Raw genomic sequence first — 19909 nt, forward strand, 5'->3', positions numbered from 1 at the left:
GACAATACAGGGGAAGGATGAACGGGTGAAGCGAGTCAGCATGTCACAGACGCAAATGCCCTCAAATAAGTGGCACCCCCTGACCTATGATTTCCTCAACAAACTGTAAAACTTACGTTCACTTGGGCAGAAGCCGTATTTCTTGTCTCTGCTGTAGTCAGCTGTGGTGGCGCACCATGGCAGGTTGTCCGAACGGCCGTCAGTGGTACAGGTGGTGTAAGTTCTACCCTCAAAAGTGAAGGGGAAGTGGCACATGGCACCATCCGCATTCCCGTAGCGAGTCTTCACAGCTTAGTTGAAAGATTGAAATGTATTCATTTAATCCAGTGTATAACATGAACACCAGGGGGAGACAATTGCACATGAATTGTTGATAGGGGTATTGGTGAGCACGGCTGCTTACCTGGTCCTGTACCCAGGGTCCAGAACTCATCATCGTCAAAGTGGGCGTCTCCCTGCACACCCTCACCAGGGGGATAAGCATGGGCCAGAAGGCCATCCTTACCATCAAATGGGTATGGGTCTCCGTGGTCTAAATAGATTATTAAATTAGACATCAATCTTCAATCTCATCAATCTACAAGGCTAGAGAGCCCCACTGTTGCTGATCAATTGCACCAATCACCAGAAAAAATTCCTTGTATGTGAAAACATACTTGGCAATAAAACTGATTCTGATTCTGATTCTGATTCTGATCTTTGATTTTAGTACAAAATGTGTTTAGCACAAAGTTACAATCCAACTGTGTGACATCTGTATGTACAAAACAGATGAAATGACCACCCTACAAGCACATACCAGCTCTTCCAAATGATATCATGATGTCAGCTGTTCCCTCAAAGAGGCGGGTGAAAGTCAGAGGGGTCACATCACTCCACACCTTAAAGGCTCTGGCAAAGGCATCATCAATCAGAGAGCTCTCCATGTCTGGAGAATAGTTAACGATCCTATAGGGAAGAGATGAACAACAATGCTTTCAGACTTGTAACAATGTCAGTGATGATATTTGGTGATATATCTCCATCAGAGACTTCTAGATACCCTTTGTATGGTTTCCCCTACATTACAAAGCAAGTTATAGCATTCTAATCAAATCAGCTCTAGTGGTAGATTCTTTCTCTGTACTCACCTATAAGTGATGTCGTTATGGTCCCAATGGAGGTCTCCCTCGAAGGTTTGGTAGTTGGCCACATCAGGAACCCCACAGCGAGGCCGTTTCATGGCCTCCACGGTGGCCTGATCCAGCTGTCCAGACTCTTCCAGCCCCATCTGCCTCTGCATCCTCTTCAAAGCCTTGGAAGTTGACACCATAGACTGGAAGCCACTGCGGTGCACTGTGTCTAAGTAGCCAAACCTCTTCAGATAAGTCTGGAGGAGAACATGACAAACCACATCAGTGAGTCAAGCCCAGGTAGATGAGTGTAGAGTAAGTCTTAAGTCTTAAAGTAGACTTTTACTTTCTGATCTCATGTTATTGTGACACTTGCTTTCACTGTAACACTCACATAGCTTGAATTTAGAGAAAATAATTTTGTTTTAATTAACATTATAATAGGGATCTCTGATCAGGTAGTTATATCCCTGCACAGCTTGATTGCATTCTGTTTTGGGGATTTGAATCTATTAAGACAAAATGAACCATCTGCTACTCACTTCTGCCATCTCCGTATCAGTCATGTTTTTGAGGATGTCTCCTGGGAAAGTGACAGAGACGGACTTGAGGGGAATGCTCCATCCCTCCTGCGTGCCTATCCCCAAAACCAAACACACAACTAAAGCACAGTATCTCATGATGAGATCTACTGTGGATTGCTGCAAAATGTAACAAAAAAAAAAATTCTACTAAAAGCCTTGCAGTGAACAAGTACTCAATGAGCCAAAAGAAATAAAAAAGCTTGTCCCCTGAAGATCAGCGATGTTTCTTTGTCAGTGTTGGCTTCTCTCTTTGTTTTGACTGGTGGGTCCTGTTGTTGTCTCTCTGCTTTGTGCCCTTGTGGACCTTATATTTATGCAGCAGAGTGACTTCTTAGTCACTTATTCTTGTGCCCGCCTACTACCACAAAACCTCCCACTTCAAATCTTGTTGAATGGGCATGGGGAAATTCCAGAATATCTACATTTAGCTTTACCTAACAGCTAATGAGCGGTTACCTAATTGTTTTTTTTTTTTCAAGCTGGAAGGGTGTGGCAGTGTGTGAACAATGGTAGTGGCATAAAAATTATGGCAAATTATTATGGTTGCATTCATGTTATGCTAATAAAATAATGCATGCTGCCTGAATACACATACAAATTATTAACCAAATGACAAATTACTTTGAAATCTCTGAAAGTTGCTATTATCGTAAGAATTTGTATTATAAAAACAGGTTAAAAAAACTTTCATGAAATAACTATAGAGAGCCTAAACACAATGATTAGATGCTCAGTGTACATTGTCGTTGTCATCTTTTAATTCATGGGTGAAGCTCTCATGCACATGTTGAATATAACACATTCATCATGGGACCCAGCCAGACACTTCTGTTATTTCTGTGCTTAAAGTAGTGTTAGATATAAATAAAGTTTGGTTCCACTTTTTTCATGAATAGAAATTTCCTCTTTATCTAAAGTTGGATTCTGAATAAAGTTGCAAACTAGGTCAAGCCAAAAGAAGAGGCAGATTTGCAGAAATGCAGACATTAAAGAAATGTCAGCATTTCTTTAATTATGTTTTAAGTTTCTGAGACAAATGATTAAAATGTTGCATTTAGATTTGATTCTCAGCATTACAGTGTTGTTGGCTGGATTTTTGGGGAACTACCTGCTTCATCATCACTATACACTGTTGTTGATGCAACGTCTGGCATCGTTCCTAAAACCCAAATCATTGGTAATAATGTCTACGTCTCATTTGGTAATGAGTAACCAACTGATTCTGTATTTTTCCTACGAAGAGGATCTCACTTCTCTATTTCTCATGCATATTATTTTTTGGTGTGAAACTAGACAAAACACAAACATCTTTAATTTTTACTCCAAAGAACAACTTGCATGTTGCCTAATCCATAATCTTAAGAGTGTGTGGGTATATGCTGATATTTTTGGGTATGTGAGTATCAAGGTGTTGTGGGCAAGGATTTATCTCAGCCAGGATATCATGACTCATTGTGTTCCCACGTGATTGGCCAGAGCTGCAGATGAGGGACTTACGTAATTGCATTTTCAGATGGAGGAACATAAACAATTCTTTTTAACTGATATGAGAAGTCAAAATACTTCATATAAAGTAGAGAGGGTATTTCCCGTCCAAGCCCCTGCAGAATACTGGTTCTCCCAAATCATACAAGCGGCTGCAATGGAGACAGACTTTCTTAATTTGGGGAATAGTAACAATTGTAGTGCACATCCTCTCTCTTGCAGATTCTAAAGTGCTTTGCCTTTTATGGTAAAAGGAAATCTACCTACCAGCTTTGTTATGATACAGTTTCCCAATTATAAACCAACACATCATACCGCAGGTGTGATGAGGCGGCGTATCCTTCCTTATATTTGTGGTTGAAGATTTCCTGACATGGTCGATACGTCATACATTTTGACATAGTCACACGTCATTTGCTAACTTATTGTTGACGTATCTTCTCACTTTGCAATTCTGCTTGTTGTACCTCACGAAGAGCCGCAGCCATGGGAATATATGTCTTCTGCATAGTTAGATCAGTATGTCTAAACAGGTGACTTAAGGTTTTAAACTATCATATAAGTTCTCAGCTCTGATAACAACCTCTCCAGGTCAAAACACATTTGGTTTCAAGAGGATTTAAAAATGTTTTCCTATTTGTTATAATGTTTTTTGCCCTTTGCTGACTCTCATTTTATATACACTTTATATACATGATATTCTTGGCAACAAACTCAACATATTGTTTCTGAAAAAGTGGGTATAGACATTTATAATAGACGGTTGGTTAACATGCAGACACATACAAACACACACAGCAACACTGTAATTACAGTTTACACATTCATATTCTAAACATATTTTGGTTCAAATGGGTTATGTCTCATTCAGATTAAAGCAGGTTTATCCAGCTTCAAATAATAACCTCAACACAAGCCCTCTTTCATTTGTTGCAGGATTATTTCTTTTTATATGTGTCTCCTCAGCAGATCCCCAGGCCTCCTTTGAAAACATCTGTCACTGATTTTACATGGCGTCAAAGCCTTAATGAATATGGCTCCATGTATTTTAACAAATGCCACATTTCATTTGGTTTCGCCACTTTGTTCCCAAAAAGACGTCTGGCACAGAACCTCGAAAAATACACATTTTTGCGTGGCATTCTTCCCAAAACTTCCCTCAATCACAGCACAGGCTGTTGGCACACACCATGCAGCTGTATGAGCTGGCCAACTGCGTCATCAGAGAACTGGATAATATCATAGTAGAGCAACAAGACCCTCACTGCTCATGTGGGTGGGATCTATATGATTAGGTTAACCATGGAACAACACAGCCGTGTAATACTGAAAAATCGTCATTTCTCCTGGGGCTACTAAAACAGAGAGAGGCAGAGTACTACAAAACAATACTGCACATCACAGACGGGGTCTGAATGTTGGCATTTTAAGGTCAGTAATTGCTCAGGGTAAAAACTCTGATTCCGTGTGGAGCTTCACATATGAAGTAGCGTATTCCCATCAAAACTCAACGTATTTAATGGCCCGCTTTTCTTTAGCTGACCCGGATTCTTCTGTGTGTACAGTTCAGCACTGTACTGCAACTTTTGCAACATTGTCCTTAATTGTGACTTGCCCTGTTCAGTTTCAAACTGCCTTGTTAAAGCAAACTGTTTACATCTTATGGTATGCCTCGAGCAGGCAGTTATAAATGCAGAGATCACTTCCAGCCATGGTTGATGTGGTTCTTCCTTGTCCAGCTCTGTTGTGTTTTATGACGACTGGTTTGTTGACTTTGCAGTGGGACACAGAGACTGTAAACACAGAGGACCGTCACTGTGTTTGATGTGGAGGAAGTGTTACCCCATCACCAGGTACTTTACCCAGCCCTGCTGAGTCTGCTGTGCCTTGCAGTTATTCTGGGAATAGTTTTATTTTTATAACCCACTAAACTTTCACAATTATTTATTTTGGCTCTCCAAGAAGTTTCCCTCTTTGATTCCTTTTGCTTTATTTTTGACCATCCTATGTTGTTCACTTCAATATTACAATAACAACAGCATGTCTCATGTATTGTCCCTGAATATTTGAACCCTTACCAATTAGTGAGGATACTATGCATGCTTGTGGGTGAACATGGTACACAAAGATCCTTAGAGCACAACAAACAAACCGTGACAAAACCAAAACAAAAACAGACCAAAACAGGCAAGTGCCAGGGCGGAAACCAAGTTGTGCCCTTCAAGCCCTCAAATGTCGCTCACATAGCAACTTATCTGTAATGAGTCATTGGTAAGCGTGATAGGTTCAACAGAAATGATTCCACGGACGAACTTTAAACAGTCGTCATAAAGTTCTGTACAGTCATCTTAGAGGGACTGTGGGAGCACAACAGGCCATATATTTGACTCATATTTCCCTGGAGCAGCAGACAGGAGTGTTATACTTCTGCTTCAGCAAACACTTTTATCAAAATCTCAACCATTAGTCACCTTTGGGAATATTTCTTTCTTACCGTGTCAACACTTGCGCAACAGTCTAATAAACTTCTGTAAAGATAATGAGACAGAAAAGACAGATTCCACATTCCAAGATTCCAAAAATAAAAGAAACCTTGGCACAAAAAAAATAAATATTTTCAACATTTTTAAACACATAGTACTTTCAGATGCTGACAGGGCAATAATAGAGATAATGACAATCTGCATAGTAATGTGTCATCATGTGTGTCACAGCCCAGATGAAGAATATAAAACACTAGGTTAGGTTAAAGTAGGTCATTCCAAGATGACCACTGATACTGTGATAAAATTAAACAAAACAAAATAAACAAAATGAAGATAATGGTTGTGTTAATCTGATACTCTTGAAACCTTGACTGAGTCTGAAGACTTCATCTGGTTCACATTAGGAGATGATGACTTTTCTCAATCTGATGTGAGGAAATGAAGTTTCACTACACTGCCAGCGATCAAAGCGCAGTGCCATGTCAACTTGATCAAAGCCGTTTGAAAATGCATGGCATACAAACCATTTCTGCTTATCACCGTTTTCCTTCTCATTGCTCTGGAAGTGGTTCTTTGGTACCAACCGCAGACCAAAAATGCACACTTCCTCTGCTTCCACTCAGGTACTCTACAGGATTGGGACACAAACTGATGAGTGAAACAGGATATGACAGAAAGTACTTTAACCAAAGGGATGCAGGAAAAATAATTTTCCACTGGCCTGGTATGTATATGTACATGATTATAACAATCCCTGTAATTTGTAGCATTGCAAACCAGACATATCTTAGTTGTCTACATGGGTTACCTGTGAGAAGGCAGGAAATTATCGAGACTAATTGAAGATATCCAGTATATATTTGTTGTTGTTTGTTTGTATTTGAAGTTTCTGCCTTTATTAGTTAGTGACAGTGGAGAAATGAGAAGAAACAAGGGGAGAGAGAGATGGGGAATAACATGCAACACAGGTTCCTTGCTAAAAGTGAACCATGAACACTATGGTTCATCATTGGCATTTTAAACCCTAGGCCACCATGCCACTCCAGGGAGATACTATACTATACTATATAGCTAATTTATTTGTATGAGTTCATGTTATTATATAATATCAGTAAAAAGCAACAGGCGGGTTTGGCCAAGAGCCATGCAAGAGGGTTGAGTACATCTGCTGAGGCGTGGGCTGCCAGCACAGAACAAGTCCAGGCAGGCGGAGTTGTGCTGACTTTATGAACAGCTATTCTCACCACCACTGTTAAAAGCTAATTGCTGCCAGTCATAAGCAGTGGCCTTTATGGGCGTTCCATTCTCTGCCATCCAAAGCACAGCCACAGGCTGTCACTCCCTGGGCCATGATGTGAGCTCTGATTGCACCAAATATTATCACTGCTCATTTAACTCCATATGGAGCAACACCTCCATAACTATTTTAAAGAGTTGTTTTCAAAATCTGCCATGAGAAACAATGGGCCTGTAAACCAAAACAAAAAAGTGCCTTGTTAGAGATAACATTGTGTGATAATAAGGAGGTCATGTATGGTAAAGTCTATTCAAGAGGTTTTTAAAACCACTGTTTCAGAAAATGGGAAGAGGTTGGGAATTTACCCTTGATAAAGGACAAGCAGCTGATAGCAGTCAGGAAGTGAGTCAAGCTCAGCCCTTCAGCTGCCTCTGCACACTTTGGTTCAGACTTGTTGAGACAGGCAACTATTCTCCTTTTGATGTGTGTTTGCTGGGGTTTTGAGCTCAGTGTTACTACATGTAGGGTAACCGAGGTTTGAACTTGCGTGGCCTTAAATAAATGCAACATTTCCCTCCGGGACAAAAACCTGGATTGTTGCACAAACAGTGTGTCATTTTCCTGTAATACAGCAAAACAACTTGAACCCTCACATTACTGTTAGCGGTTATACATCTGCTGATGACTCTGCCTGTGTCACTGCAGTAGACGGCAATGCATCCAGCATAACATTATCCCAAGCACAGCATTTTTACTGTAAGCAACCTGTTTAAAGTGCCAGAGAAGTGAAGCAAGCACCAATTTGAAAATGGTTTAAGTCAATTTGTCCTGTAGGTACATTATACTGAGGGTCATAGGAGGATCCTTTGACAACAGAAACAACATCTTGGGCTCAATGACAGTGTGTGGGGTGATCTTATGTGGATATGGGAACATTTTCTGGCTCATATGTTTAGGATCTCTGTGTGATAATCAACAACTTCAAACAACTGTTTCATGCTCACAAATCCACAATGTTAAAAAAATGTTGTTGATGATAAAAATAGATGATAAACTACCCTGTAAATTCTACTGTGCATTCTTTTGAAGTGCAAATTCAGTTTCAGTTTTTTCTCTGCTGTACAAAACACGTCCAATTTAAGTATGTGGTCCCACATACTGAACAACAATGCTTGTAATGTGCTTCAAATCTGAACCATGTTGCTACCGCTATAGAGGAACATTATTAAAATTAATGTTCCTGCAGGTTCAGTGTGCCATGTGGCAGAATTTGTCATTATGTGCAGCAGTGCAATGAATCATGGGGTTTTTGTTTTGGTTTCTTTTATTCCCATTCCAAGATCTAATAATAGGTAAGACTCAGAGATATTAATTAGTTTCTTTCACGGAGCCAAGCAGGTCTTTGGAACTGTCATCAGAAGATTTTAAATAAAAGTCTACGATGCTGAAGCGGCCGTCAGGACCTGCGGGAGAAGCTTAATGAAGGAACCAGATGTGACCTTGGTACCCTCCATCACAGAGCCAGATCAACAGTGAGTCCTTCTGGCACTGCTCAGTTTTAATCAAACATAATACCAAAAATAATCTTTACCAGCAGATGGCACTCTGTCACAAGGACAGTCAATGAGGCCAAAAGAGAGTTGGAAATAGAGCTCTGGTGCAGGGAATTAGTGTCAAGAAGAAAATGCAGCATCAAGCTTTAACAGCCACATACTGTCTGTGGAAAATCTCTCATTTACCCAAGGAAGTGAATTTTGCTGCTAACAAAGCAGAAAACTGCTCGATCTGTTGTATAAAAACTCCCCTTTGAATGAAATTCTGTGAACCATTTATTGCATCTTCTCTTTATTCAGGGTTCACATAGGAGGCTATTTTCCCTGCATTTACAACCTTGCTTCAAGGATTTGCTTTAAAAGTACTTCCTGAGGCAGAGATTTGAAAAAAAAAAAAAAGAAAAAAAAAGAGGAGATAAAATATTGATGTTGTTCTAATTTTGTAAGCCTGTTTGGTGAATAATTGATTGCTAGGGGAAATGAATTTGTTTTATTTGCAGCACCCTAATGCTGTTTTATTGAATGGTTTTCATACATGCTGTGAGCCTTTATTGCTATTTCTCAGAGGCTCAGTGAGTGGGAAGAATCTGTTTCTGAAGGACTGTAAAAGACAATTGATCGCACCACCTTTAGGTTAAATTCCCAGCTAAGGATGATGTCAGTTTATCTGTTTTGTGTTATTGCGTTGCTACATTGCAACTGTTTATCTAAGTCATGTTGTATAGCATTTCATCTCAATGGGCCGTGCAGTTGTTGCTGGATGCAGAGTTTCCATCTGCTGTAAATTTGCATTCAGCACAATTTGTTGGCCTTGTTTTTATGACTGACTGCTTTTCTGTGAAATCACACATGCAGAACAATGCCAGCAATCAACTGTATGCAATGATGGATATTGTTCTGTGTTTAACTGTATAAAACCATACTGTGAATGCTGGCGAAACTTAATCACACTATATCTTTTATGTGGGTGTTATCATTCCTTCAGCCTTTAAAGGTCCATGTTGGGGCCATGTTACAGCTGTACAGATGTTGTGATGGTTTATAAATTGTTCTGACGAAGACCTTTGTTTCCTGTTGTGCAGCAGCACCAGGGGCACAACATTCCTCCTTCTACAAGACACCTGATCAAAGCCCAGGTAAATCAAACTGCTCCTCCATTTTTAATGAAAAAAGCCCTTCACTGAGATATAAATATCATGCCAGGCATTTTCCCTTCAGCCTGCCCCCATGAAGGTACAGATAGCCACTGGGGAATTGAACAGTCTGTGTCAGTTAGAGCTTTAGGGGAAAATATTGACCCGAAACATGGTTGAAACAAACCACTTGGAAGAAATGTTGATCAAAATAGGTGCATTTACCAGAGGAGAAGAAGGCAGGTACATGAGTGTGGATGTCACTTGCATTGTTATCACAATACTCTCATATCAATTTGCCTACATGCCCAAACACAATTACCACAACATAAAATTCTTGTAAATTTCCCTTGCAAATGTGCACCAAACCATTTACTGAAGCAAATGTGCAAATGTATTATAAAATTGTTGCTTTCGTAAAATTGAAGTTGCTACAGCTTGAACCCAAGCTGTTTTTATTGCAGAATGTGAGAAAAAAAAGGCTCCTCTTTTTCCCTTAGGATCTGTGGTTAGCAGCCACATTAGCCCCAAGGACAGTAGGTCACTGCTGGGAAAGGTCACCTCTGCTTCTCTATTGGAAATACACAGCTCAGGTATTTACTTTCCTCTTATATGTAGTTCTTATCGGAAGTCTCTTTGCACTTGATATTCAATCCTGCCCTGAAACTCAGCATTGCAGGAGACCAAGCCAATGTGGTAAGAATAGCCTAACAGACTGAATTATTTGTCATGTACAGTATGTAAAACATCCCCACCATTGAACCAGACAATTGATTTTGTATAGCTTTCTGGTCAGCATTATATTGCATAAAAGTGTTCACATGTTCAGTGTATGTTTTGCTGTATGGATGCTGGACATGTTATATCTTAAGAGGCATCCGAAGTGAATCTGGTTGCGCAGCTTGAGAGACGGAGACATCGCAGACACAGCAAGAGTGAGCAGGCCTCATTCGGATTACATGGCCTTTCCAGGAACATCAGACGTTGCCAGATATCAAAGGAATTCATATACAGAGGAAAGAAATGGGTTGTCAGAGCTGTGACAACTCTCAACTGTTATCTACAAGCCACTCGCTGCAGTATTGCACCGTGGTAATGAGAACTATGACAGTGCTGCTGAGCTGCAGCAAGGTACCAACAGAAAGTAGGGATGGGCTTAAAGTGTTCATTGCTGTGGAATAATTATCACTCAGGAAATGCTGACCTGTCAAGAGCACTGAATAGGGAGAAGCCCCATATATCACTTTTTTTTTTTTAAGAAACTGAATAGACGCACTGGGGGGGAGGGTGGCTGTATGAGTGTATTCTCAGATAGCACACAGGAAGTGCTGATTTTATGTCCTGAAGGAACAGACTGATAAGGGCTATTAGTGTGTATCTTTAAAGCAGCATTTTCTTTCTTTCCTTTTTTCCTTTGGCCAGTTGAGGGCCACAGAAATAATCTGTAAACACAACATATTATCACCTTTTAAGCTATTACGGCAAAACTGTTGGCAAATAGCAGATAAATAGCGACATCAGAATTCATTTAGAGTCCAATATTCACTCTTCTTTTAGCTCTGTTTTGGTCTGGCTAACTCTGGCTGCCTGGCTCAATGTGCAAACACTAACACCTATTCCTAACAAACAGCAAGCAAATGAACTCTGGCAGATGGAGTGTGAAAAATTGTGTAGATAAACTATGAGCGATGTAGCACAATGTGAGGCATGCTAGAGGAGGGGATGTTTTTTTCCGCCCGTTGTGATTTCTCCCTATAAGAATGAGTGTTTTAATCATTTCCTCAGCTAGAATGATTATATTTTGCTTTTTGTATACCATAATATTTTATATATGGCCATCATATTGGCTGTAATAAAGAGTGATCAATTGTCAGTTAGGCTACTATCAGAATAACAGAGTTATCGTACAATCTAGCTAGCACCTAGCTAATAGTCAGGTTTAAATTCATAGATTTAAATCTAAAACACAATATAACTTAGATGAAAATAGTTTAGAAAAGTGGGACATGTGCATGAAAATTTTGCAGAAATAAAGCCAGGGCAAGTGGTTTTGCAAATGAGTGAGACGTCACTCAGCCTGTTCATTGACACACAGAGCAGGTTAGGACATGTTCTTCAGGAAACACTGAAACAAGTTGATGTTCACGTTGGGAATCAGAGTGACTCTGAAATAGCAGCCTACTTCTGCTGGACACAAAGATGAGGGAGGTGAGACTGAGCCAAATCAATTATATTGCAAGTTGGAGGGCACCTCAGCTCACAACCAGCCTACTGGCTACAGCATGCACCACTTAACTGCAACATCCATGGATCGACTCCCAGCTGAGGGACCTTTGTTGCATGTCACACCCCTCTCTTGCCCCAGTGTTTCCTGTCTGTCTCAAATAAAGGTAAATGCCCAAGTTAATAATCTTTAAAAAAAATTGCTAAGCAGAAAACCAAAACAATGAGCTGAGTGAAACAGCAGATTCATTACTTCTACTGAAACCTTTCACATACAAGTAGTCATGTGATCTCTTATTAACATAAAAATAGAGATAATAGTAACTTTAAAATGAGCACTACAAACTTGTACCTGTCTCCCAGAAATGACATTAATATTATCAAAGTGGTTTCCCAGTGGATGGCGGGCATGGGACTGGAGACCGGGATTCTCAGCGTCTGTGGTTATGTTGAGACAACAAAAGCAATTCAGATAAGGTTAGAGAAACTTCACGATTTTGTTTAATGTTTATGAACAATTGTCTCATGCTGAAAGTCACTTCAGAATTTCTGTGTTAAACCAGACCATAATCTTTCCCTAACCTTAATGAAGTGCTGTGAGTAGCTATAGGCATATGAAAGTTGAATAATTTTGTAGTTTTGTAATTTTGTAGTCACTATGAATGCTCATTGTAGTGCAAGATCTGATATTTTTGCAGAAAATAAATGAAATACTTTGACAGTGAGCATCTTACTCACAAGTTCTACCTTTGCCAGATACATTAATAGACACAATTTCCTTATTATCTTAATAGAAAACATGATCCGGGCAACATTACTTTTCCTTCAGGACATATTTGCGGTTGCAAATTAGTTGTAAATAAACATCATTTCTGGGGGACAGGATTGGACTGTGTGCTCAGTTGTTACATTTGTGCCAGAAGTCATTCATAAAGCTGGGAAATAACATAAAACAATGACATCACAAATATGTATATTCCACTATTCTATTGGAGTCAAAATTGTAAACCTAACCTATAAATAGCATTACCTACAGAGAGCACATAATCATTGTACATTTGTTCATCCATTTTTTTTCCCACAAATGTTTGTTATGTACAGTCAATCTGGCCTATACACTCTGTAGACAAAGCAAGATACAGGCGGTGTGGATTGCATTAAGGTTTCTGTTAACACCAGCCATCCAAGCATCAAAAGGTTCACTACTTGTTTCTGTAAGAAACAGGTTTGTCCACACAGCAAGAGAAAATGTCTAAACCTTACATAAGAGATTGTCACCCAGTTTGGAGAACATCAGTGAACTGACCAGAGCTCTGAGTCTTCACAAGAAACAAAAGATAATTACTTTACATTCTCATACAGTGTTAGTGGCACTGAACATAATTTAACTGCTAATCTATAAATGCCCAAGTTTGGCAGTATGCAAAATGTTGACCTTACAGTAAAGATACTCACAATCTTCAGGTTGTGTATTCTAGTTCAGCCAATACTAATTAAAATACTGATTAAGGCCAATCAGAGCCACTGATTGTGGTAAGTTGTGATAAAATTATTACCAGTCCATGTAGGGAAAAAGTAAAACCCACTCTTGCCACCGGGTGGTATGGAGGCTGGATAAACATGAGTTTTAAGTGCATCTTGTCTTTCTCCCCCATGAGTAGCTTGACACGAGTGTCCTGCACGCAGCTTCTAAAAGGTTAAAACCTCCCATTTGCTCCAGCTGCTTGTTTCTTATCCCTGTCCATCTCCTCTGCAATGGAATAGTGCAGTTGGACCACTGAGGCACTCAGCTCCAGCAGGGAAGAGTTATGGGATTACAAAACCCGTCTATCAGCACATACACACATCCTTGCTGCAAAAATCTCTTCCATAGTGCTACTTGCTCTGCAACTGTTGTGCGATTAAGACCCTGAAGAAGAGATGAGCGTTCCCAGCTGTGCTGCTGTAGTCTCTTATTTACATTATTATTACATTCATATTCTTCAGCCACTGTCAGCTTAAACATACACACAGTATAACAGTAGTAAGATGAACTTGCCCTATTGAATGTATAAATGTTCATAGCAAGTTTTAACATTTGATAATCTGATACTGACCAACCACAATAACTTATTTTGCACATTTTGTAATGTTCACACCAACTGTTTCACCATAATGAACAAAACTGTTAAAGCTTAATGTCTTGAGTTTGTTACTAAGATAGGCAGTCACTGTCAAAACGACTTCCATTATTGCAAGTTTACAGATACCCTTTTTTCCTTTTTTTTCTCTCTGACCAAACTTTTAGTAAATCCACTCCTCCTGAGTTAAGATAAATGAGCTTCCAGTATTTATTATCAGTCACTACAGCATCATAGCTCTTCATAATCCTCATTAGACTACATTCAAATGAGGAGAGAGCCAATGCTTGTGCATTTATCATTACTTCCCCAGCCAGCAAACAGCTCCATCCCTTGGCTTAGACTGTGTTCTGCTCCAGTAAGGGCGGATGTTCTTTAGGTTGCTGCAGAGGTTCGGACCTCTGGTCCTGCTGCTGCTCAGGTGGAGGTGGCTGCTGTTGCTGTTGTGGAGGATCAGATTTATGGATATCCGTCTGAGTGAGCTGCGGTGGTGTCGCCTGCTGTGGCTCTGGGTTGGGCATCTCTTTCCTGTCGCTGGGCTGAATCTCCAGAGCTGGTGTGTCCTTGCAGCAGAAGTACTGCTGCCAGATTTTCCGGAAAGCTGTGCGGAACTTCTTAATGCGGAAAGCGTAGACAATTGGGTTGACAGCGGAGTTGCCGTGGGTGAGCAGGATGGCGATATAGAGGAGGACTATGGGCGTCTTGCACTCAGGGCAGAAGAGTGTGATGCAGTTGATGATGTGGAGGGGGAGCCAGCTGCTAGCAAAGAGAAAAAGGACCAGAGCCAGAGACTTAGCCAGATTGAGCTCCTTGTCATAGTACTTGTTGGGATCTGTGTGACTGGTGGTGATCTTCTTATTGTTAAGTTGCTTGTGGATCATGTAGAAGATCTCTGCATAGATAACCAGCATGAGAAGCAGGGGTGGCAGCACCCAGCCGAAAAAGTTAAAATACACCATGTAGTCCATGCTGATGACATTTTCGAACTGGCAGGTGATAATGAGGTCAGAGCTGATGGAGCCATTTTGCTGGAGGCGCCTCAGGTTATTCCAGCCTAACATGGGTGTGAGCCCCACGATGAAAGCCACCGTCCAGCACACTACCACTGCCAGCCCCGCTCGCCGAGGGGTCACCACCCGCTTGTACCTGTAAGAGCAAACAATGCAGCATCGTGTCAGCACTTTCTCTCACAGCACTCCAGGGGCATGCATGCTTTTTTTTTTTTTTTTTTACTTCATTTCTCATTTTGGCAGTGTGCTTGGGCTGACAAAACATGTGATTCACAAGAAAGAGTTGTCATTTAGACCACAAGCCCCTTGACACTTTGCAAACAGCTCCTTGCAGCACCATACATCCCCTTGCACAAGATAGTTTCTGGAAACCTTCAATGGTTCACCTTGTCCTTTTCACACTTGTTTTGTTCAGGGCAAAACTGAATTATAGTTCTTAAACGTGGACATAAGATGCAGTACTTGCATGCTACAACAGCTTTACAGGTTTGGCTTTTTTTGTTGTTTGTGGTGTTTTATGTAAAATAAGCAGGGGGTAGAGGGAGGTAAAAGATGCAGAGGCTGTAAAATCTTATCACTGATGTTTTGTGACAAAGAAATGAGACTGAGTCTGATATTCGCCTGAGGGAGGGATGAAAACGTTCATCTGATCCAGCATAGCTGGAAAGTGTGTAGATTAACAATTGATTCCTTTTGGAGTGGTTGCTATTTACAATGTCTGATGTTGTAATTGCAGGGGAAATGTTAGCATTAGAATAACCTGATCTTTGTTGAAGTGTAGCCTGAAGCAGAACAAAACTCTGCAATTTAGCCCGACTGTCACAGGTGCCACATGTTGGATTAGTATTGATTAGGGATGTATGTGCTAAGTTAGGTCCTGTGTCTGAAGCGCAGCAAGATCATTATTTACACACTGAGCCTGGGGACCGGCCTGCTCGGAAGAGATCACACACTGGTCTACCAGGGAGTGTTGGAAAAATGAGAAACAACAGCACTTCATGGACCAAGAAGTTAATTTCTGATTTATATAATACGTATTTAAGTATAAACGAGTATAAAAGGAACTCGTGTCAGGCACGACTATGTGCTAAGCATGGATGGTTTAAAAAAAAAAAATAAGACTGAGAAATCAAAAGCTAAAATGCATGAAGTGCTACCATAAGCATAGGAGACTTATTGGAGTCTTAAACAGGAGATTAAAGTCTGAGGCTATCACAGACAAAATCCTCAGACAATAAATTCCCCTCTTATCTTTGTAGCCTTTCAGCACCACTGCTCAGCCTTTTGTTTCAGCCTGGAATGATAAACCCCTGGTGGTCCTGTGCATCAAATACAAAGAAGGGAGACTGAACACCACTGACAGCGAGCCTGACCTTTTTTGTGCCCTCCAGAAAAGCAAGGAGAGATACATCCTGTATACAACCCCACCCACAAATGTACTAATTACGCCACTGTACCGCTCTCCCACACATATTAGAGATCCTGAAGACGGAGGGACTAATTAAAGCTGTTAGTTGATCAGCCATGCTCTGATGAGCTGTCAGATCCATATGAATATACAGGGACTGGCATCCTGTGAAGTGAAACATGACCCATGAGGAAATGAATGCCTGTAGGACCACAGCACTGGAGGTCTAGTGACATCTACTGTTTGTGAGAAGCCTTTTTGGGAAACCAAGCAGTGCCATAATCAACACCACCATCACCACCATCGCCTTTCCATGGGGCACACGCTCTGAGAAGAAGCGAACGTGAATGCCTCCTTACTTTACATGCGTGAGCTGTGAAAACCTCATTACCTGGTCGGGATCTTGACCCTGAGATAGCGGTCAATTGCAATAGCCAGGAGGGCCAGGATTGAACTTTGCGTCAGCACCAGCACAGTGCATGCCACGAGCAGGCAGCTGTAAAAGTGAGTTTGAAGTCCGATGCTGATAGTAATGGCCAAAGGGATGACGAGGGCTCCTACAGCAATATCCGCCAGAGCCAGGGAGACGATGAAACAAAACGTAGTGTCTCGCAAGGATCTGTTAATTTTCACCGCCCAAACCACCATCACATTCCCGATTACGGACGCGAGTGCAATCACCACCTCCATCCCTATATAGAGGGACTCTGCTGAAAAAAGGGCTCCGGGCATCCTTGCAGATGATTATGTCCTTGATAAGACCACGATTGATTTCAGTGAAGCGACGCTCTGAGGAGAGGATTTTTGTGGGTGTGTGTCACCAGGCTACAATATTTTCCAAATGTGCGGCGCGTCCATCAGCTCCACGTTGCCCACACTGTCCCGATTATCGCATAAGTTGCAGGGGAAATCCAGTTCTTTTTTTTTTTTTTAAGGGAAGAGGCGCATTGACCAGCAGCATGTCTACGGGTGATGAGGTTTCCTCTGGAGCAGGTGTTGTGGTCTGGAGGCTGCTGCGCGTCGCTCCCGCTCTGTGCCCTGCGCCTTCACTTGGCTGAAAACACCTGCTCCTAGTGAGAGCAGCATCCTTCCCGTGCGCTCCGATTTATCCAAGAGGGCGCTTTATCTTCGGCAGTCCGCGTTTTTTTTTTTTTTTTTTTTTTTTTAATGTCACAAAGCAGGTTTTAACAAAGCAAATAATAAACTATGAGGAAAAGCGCGCATAGTTGCAGCTCGGGTGCTCCTTCTTTCTCTCTCTCACCCTCGCTGTGCTTTCAGTAAGAGCAATAATGCTGCTGCTGCCCAAATTAGCGGCGTGATTTTTCTCGCCTTTAATTTTTCCAATTCGAATTTGACGTCTTTGTCTCTATGAAATATATTACCCTGGTTTCACTCGAGGCTGCTTGTGTCCTGTGGTGGGTGTGACACCTTCATTTCTTTGATGCAGAAATGAATATGCCGCTGTAGCCTTCTGCGGGACTGTCCCATCGAAGTCACGTACCTAGCGCAGAGGTGATTTGAACTCCCACTCATTGTCTGTACCACACATGCACGCTTTACGCCCACGCCCCTCCAACTGCTAATGGACCTTGCTCACTTGCCCATTGTTCTGACAAAAGGTGAGGCAGTGAATTGCCACAGCTGGCAGAAAAATAATAGCACAAATATGGGCCCCTAAGTGATAGAGGACTGAGTAAACAGTAGCCCAATTATGCAAACAAAGCCCACTTGTTTTCTTCCTTTACCCACATGCAGTTCATGGATTTCTAAACACCTCCGAGAGGCATCTGTAGGCCTAATACAAAGCAGATATTCAGGTGTGCTTCAAAGACAGCCCTTGCTTCCAAACTAATGGGAAATCTCAACAGCAAAACCAGAAACCTTATGACAAATTTACAGTTATTGATCAGCCTTTTAAAAAATCATCTGCGGCTTTCTAAGAGGTCTGTGAAAAGGACTTTGACCAATCTGGGGCAGTGACACAGTAACTAGTCCTGCACTCTGAGAACATACAATGCACCTTGAGCGGCCAAGCACTGCAAACATACAGGCGTAGACTACAGCGCTGACATCTTGTGCTCCCTCGCTGGGGTTCAAAGGTCAACAGCAGGCAGCAGCCTGAGCTCTGACCATTGCAGGATCTCTGTTTTCACATCCAGGCAGGAATGACTGTGCAGACTGGACGTGAAGCGGTTCCAGATGGTGCACTGTGTTCACTCACTGTAACTTAGGTCTGTAACTTATGTAATATGGAGGAAGGCAGAGTTCCAGCTGAGCAGCGGCATGGGATTCAGAGTGAAACTGAAACAAAAGGTAAAGCAGGATATTAGTCAGCGTTCTTAGACAGCATGTGATGGCGGGACAGCCGCTGAAGGCATCTTCCATCTGTGGCCAGCATCACAGTCAGAGGCGTCAGCGTGCGGTAGCTATAGAGGTCAGCCAATATGCACAGAGGAAAGAAGCAGCCATATGGTTTTGTTGCAGAGATTGGCATCCGATCCACTTGTGACATTTTGATGAGCATAAGCACCGTGGTAACACATGAGAAATCAGTGATTACAGAAAAACTGGTGTGAGCTAAAAAACTTAAGCCATCACGGCTGACAATCAAGAGACATTCTGAGCATCAAGTTTGCATTTCATTCCTCCTTTGCACTTTTTCACGTACGCATCCATCCGTATGACAGCCACTGCTACATTATGTCAAGCCTCAGAGGAGAGTAGCACAGGGATCCTGGAAGAGGCTTAATCCATCATTTTAGGTTGTTCTTTTCTCTTTGAGACTCAGAGCGGGGAAACACAGTCATGCTCAACATGGAGAATGTAAACCTCATAATGCTGTTTGTACTTCTTCAGTCAATATTTTCCCTGAGGACATTACTGATTCACTGTGGACAATTTGTAAGATGTAAAAAATTCCCTGTTACTCATTCAGACGTCCTAAAGCTAGACTTTCCTTACTACTGAAGCCTTCAAGGGAAGAATTTCAACAACCCTGAAGTGCTTCTAGCACAGACAATTCAGCCACACAAACTAACAGCCACTCTCTTGTCCACAGAGCCTGGAAATAAGGAAATGCCTCACTAAGTGTTTGTCAAATTTTTCAATTTGGAAACAGGTTTTACAGTTCAGTGCACTTTTCCTGCTGAGCTGTACTGAGCTTGTAAAGCACATCAACCTTTTTTGTTCTGACATAGCACAATTTATATGAAGGCTTCAGTTGCTTGGATGAAGAATCAAGCACTGAGCCATATTCAAATTAGAAAAGATCACATAGCATCTTCCTCCCAAGTGTCTTGTCTGCTGAACTGGGTTCAAAAACAATATTGCTCAGTCATTAAAAAAAAAAAAAAAAAAAGCCCGGCGATGAACTGCAGCGGTGCTCTCAGTGGACAGCTGAACCAGACGGCAGCAACATTATTAAAACCAACAAAGACTTGGGATCTCGTCCTTTTAGACTCCTTCAAGGAAAACTGTTTAAGTGTTTCAAATAAGACAGGAGACATTGAGGAATAAAATTGTAGTGTTAATATATGGGACACTCCAGGAAAAACAACA

The 19909-nt window shown here is 41.4% G+C and overlaps 2 protein-coding genes across 2 annotated transcripts in view; both read right to left on the bottom strand.

Annotated features, from left to right (window-relative positions):
- znf335 (zinc finger protein 335) overlaps positions 1-1838 on the bottom strand; it is a 19351-nt gene extending 17513 nt beyond the window's left edge. The window contains 5 exon segments of the mRNA XM_071474970.1: positions 117-290; positions 404-532; positions 800-948; positions 1131-1369; positions 1655-1838. Of these exon segments, the coding sequence (XP_071331071.1) occupies positions 117-290; positions 404-532; positions 800-948; positions 1131-1369; positions 1655-1792 (829 nt within the window). The 5' untranslated portion in view covers positions 1793-1838.
- Positions 1818-17793, bottom strand: adora1b (adenosine A1 receptor b). Its single transcript, XM_071476053.1, has 2 exons — positions 16743-17793; positions 1818-15079 (listed from the first exon to the last, which is right to left on the bottom strand). Exons 1-2 carry the CDS (start codon positions 17081-17083, stop codon positions 14272-14274), a joined length of 1149 nt encoding a protein of 382 aa, XP_071332154.1. The 5' UTR covers positions 17084-17793; the 3' UTR covers positions 1818-14271.
- Between the last annotated feature and the right edge of the window lie 2116 nt (positions 17794-19909).

The sequence above is a fragment of the Trachinotus anak genome, unplaced genomic scaffold (assembly GCF_046630095.1).
Source record: "Trachinotus anak isolate AG129_WGS33_773 ecotype Australia unplaced genomic scaffold, CSIRO_AGI_Tana_v1 ptg000004l, whole genome shotgun sequence".
Taxonomy (NCBI): Eukaryota; Metazoa; Chordata; class Actinopteri; order Carangiformes; family Carangidae; genus Trachinotus; species Trachinotus anak.